The 3,416-nt window shown below is 35.7% G+C and overlaps 1 protein-coding gene across 2 annotated transcripts; it reads left to right on the forward strand.

Moving 5' to 3' along the window:
* The first annotated feature begins 568 nt into the window (after positions 1-568).
* LOC133287730 (cyclin-P3-1) lies at positions 569-3,101 on the forward strand. 2 transcript variants are annotated; one of them, XM_061485396.1, is made up of 3 exons: positions 569-892; positions 1,844-2,248; positions 2,592-3,101. In XM_061485396.1, exons 2-3 carry the CDS (start codon positions 1,851-1,853, stop codon positions 2,845-2,847), a joined length of 654 nt encoding a protein of 217 aa, XP_061341380.1. In that variant the 5' UTR covers positions 569-892; positions 1,844-1,850; the 3' UTR covers positions 2,848-3,101. The 2 variants fall into 2 exon arrangements, with proteins under 2 accessions (XP_061341380.1, XP_061341381.1); XM_061485397.1 differs by lacking the exon at positions 569-892 and having other exon boundaries at positions 1,842-2,248.
* Positions 3,102-3,416: the final 315 nt, after the last annotated feature.

Here is a 3,416-nt window from a genome sequence, read left to right on the forward strand (position 1 = left end):
TGAAATTTTTGTGATATCGAAGCCAACTAGCCTAAAAAAATAATTAGAATCGGTATAAAAAATGACATTACTTTATATTTTCTTAAGGAGGTGTTTGGTAAGGAAATTTTTTCATATTTTTGAGAAAGTGATAGTGGTAATCCTATTTATCCATATTTGATACAAAGGTTTTAAAAAAATTTCTGAAAATCTGATTTTTTCAAAATTTTATTTTGTGTATACTTTTTTTTCTAAAATATCATCCAAGAATACAACAAAAAAATTTCTTCCAAATTTTCTTGAAATCTCACGTGTTGAAAAAGTTTTACACTTTTTTAAATAAAATCTCGATAATATTTTAGTCTATCAAATAATTTTTTTAATAATATTTCTAAAAAAGTTACTTCTTCACCATATTCATGAAAATTTGCATGGCAAACGCCCCTAAAGCAAAAAAATAATATATATATATATATATATATATATATATTGCAGGGAATTTATGGGACCCGGTGGTGAGTATGCAAAATAAAGAAATACAGCACTTTGTTTGGCACCTACTTAGAACAATGAACATGGATGGTATTGGTATATGGTAAGGTAGAGGTGGATTACACTACCGACGCTATCTTTTAGGAGAGAGGAGAGAGGAGAGAGGAGAGAGGGAGAGAAAAGGGAAAAAAGGAAGGAGGTTGTGGAGTTAATAAAAGAAAGAGGTAAATCCTTTATGTGGGAGTAACAGAAGAAGTGTGTGGAGGGAGAACAACAACACAGAGAAATGAGAATGGTGGAGTCTGTGTTGTTGGGGAGACAGACATGATCTATCTATGTTCACAAAGAGTATTGCTTTCCCTTATGTTGGAGAAGCAACAACAACCACCACCACTACGCTAGAGTAATCCTTTGATAATTTGTGAGTTCCTCATCTCTCTCATGCATTTTCTCCTTTTTTTTCTCACCACTTGCATTGAACATGCAGCTTGCACCATAGGTTGCTTTCTTTTCTTCTCTTGGCTGAATTTCGTAGGGTGCTTTTCTTTTTTTGGGGGGGTTGATTTTGAAGGTAAGGTTAAGTGGTTTCGTTTCTGGGGAAGGATAGTGTCAAGTGTATGCAGCTGACATGGCCTAAAAGTTCTGCCTTTATTACGAAATTCACGGCAATCTTTGCGCTCTAAGTTCTGGGGTGGCCGTGTGGAAGTAAATTCGGTCACTTTGAGATCTGGTTGAGGCTGATTTGCAAGGACAACCGTAATGAGCAAATTGGATGTGTAATCCTTTTGTTGGAGAGACAATTGTTATTTGTTGTAGAGAGCTTGTATGTCTGGAAGACTGAAAATTGATTCAAGTAGAGTGGGATTCTTCAATTTGGTTCGTGGTTTGGGATAAGAGACTCGAGATCTGGGGGAATATTACACTTTTAGGTTGGATACCAAATTAAGGGGTTACTTAGATCTAACCAAACATGAAGTTACCTTGCATGACTTAGGCTATAGGATTAGGAATCCCACATGTGTACTTCATATCATAAGTATTTATGCACAAGGCACAGACATCTTGCAATTTTATTTATTTATTATTTTATTTTTTTATTTTGGGGGGAAGGTTTGATTGAAATGGAAGAGTTCCTTCTCTGGCTAAGTTGATGGACAGTTTTGAGTAGACTCATTGCTTAATGAGAAGTAACTTATATTGAGATTGGACTTTAACTTGATGATATTTCATTTGTTTGTTCTAACACTCGTTATCGAACAGCTTAAGCTTTATTATATCTTGATCATTGTTGACTTGATCCTCCAAAGGTGCTGAAAAAATGCATTTGAATAAGGTTTATCTTATTGATGGTTGTCCATTTCTTTCTTTGCAGCTTGGAGATGGGGTCTCTGGCTCTTGAAACCGAGGATGTTAGCTCAGATATATACCTTTCACTGGGGCTTAAACAATTGGGTAAAAGAGGAGGAGTTCCACGGGTTTTATCACTTCTCTCTTCACTTCTTGAGAGATCAGTTCAGAGAAATGAAACGCTATTGGAAGCAAAGCATATGAAAGATGTAGTTACAGTATTTCATGGTTTAAGAGCACCTACTCTCTGTGTTCGTAACTACATTGATCGTATCTTTAAGTACTCAGGTTGCAGCCCATCCTGCTTTGTTGTGGCGCACATATATGTAGATCGATTTCTTGAGCAAACGGAGATCAAATTGACTTCACTTAATGTGCACCGGCTTCTGATAACAAGCATTATGCTGGCTGCAAAGTTTATGGATGATGCGTAAGTGCAAGTTTAAAATTGGACAAATGCACATAATATCTTAACTGTTATTCTTTGCTTTAGGTATGTATCTAGTGGTGAAATAATTTTTGATGCTTTGTCTGAAATTTATCTATTTTGTGGGCCATGTAAGGTGATAACTCAATTAGTATGACTGGTCTAGCGGGTTGACAACCTTTGCAATGTTATAATATGCTGAATCAATGATCAGTTTGACAAAAAGGATGATTTAAAGGGAAAAATATAGTTCCTCTTACTTTTTTCTGTTTTGATTAGCTTTCATTCTCCAAATTTGTTTTATTCAGTTCAAGCTGCCGATGTATCTCTCTATTTGGTTTTGCAGATTCTTCAATAATGCTTACTATGCAAAAGTTGGAGGAGTAAGCACATCTGAACTGAATAGGTTGGAGATGAGCTTCCTATTTGGCATAGATTTTAGACTTCAGGTTAGTGTAGACACGTTTGGAAGATATTGTTGGCAATTGGAGATGGAAGCTGAAGAAGCACTCCAAATTGAAAGGCCAATGCAGGCTTGTCGAATTAAAGAAAGCTGGTCAAATAAAGATGATCCTACATGTGCTTCCACAATTGCAAGATGAAAATGTGGAAGCACCAGAATGTATCATTTGTGTTCCACAATTAACCGGGACAAAATGAAATTTAAAGTATTCCAAGAAAAAAATAAAAAAAAATTGCTATATACCCGCAATGATTCAACCATTTTTTTAGGATACTGTTGTGGTTGGTTATGCTTCCTTTCCTCTCTAGTTTTTTCTGTTTTTTGTTTTTCCCTGGTTTGTAATTGCAAGCTTGTAGCCAGATAGAGATTGTGTTGAAATTTTATTCCTTAAAATTCGCTTGGGTTTCCTCTAGTACCTTTGGTTGTTAAGGTCTTCCCTTACAAAGATGCTTGCTTTTTACACTAGTCTCCCCTTCTTGAGGAACTTTTTATTCCCCTTCCCCTCCTAACATTATAGTAAGCTTTTATTCATTTTCAAGTTTTGAAGAAAGAAGTATCAAATATTATGGGTGGCTTTAAGTATCCAAAGGGGAAAGGGAAAGTAGACTATTAGGTCGTTCGAGTCCAAGTCAAATAGCAAACACCTGGTGTATCATTCACGCCTTATTTTAAGAACATTGACACATGGGGATATATAACGACGATGGG

The sequence above is a fragment of the Gastrolobium bilobum genome, unplaced genomic scaffold (genome assembly GCF_033153095.1).
Source record: "Gastrolobium bilobum isolate Gb01-03AN ecotype WA unplaced genomic scaffold, APGP_CSIRO_Gbil_v1 utg2833, whole genome shotgun sequence".
Taxonomy (NCBI): domain Eukaryota; kingdom Viridiplantae; phylum Streptophyta; class Magnoliopsida; order Fabales; family Fabaceae; genus Gastrolobium; species Gastrolobium bilobum.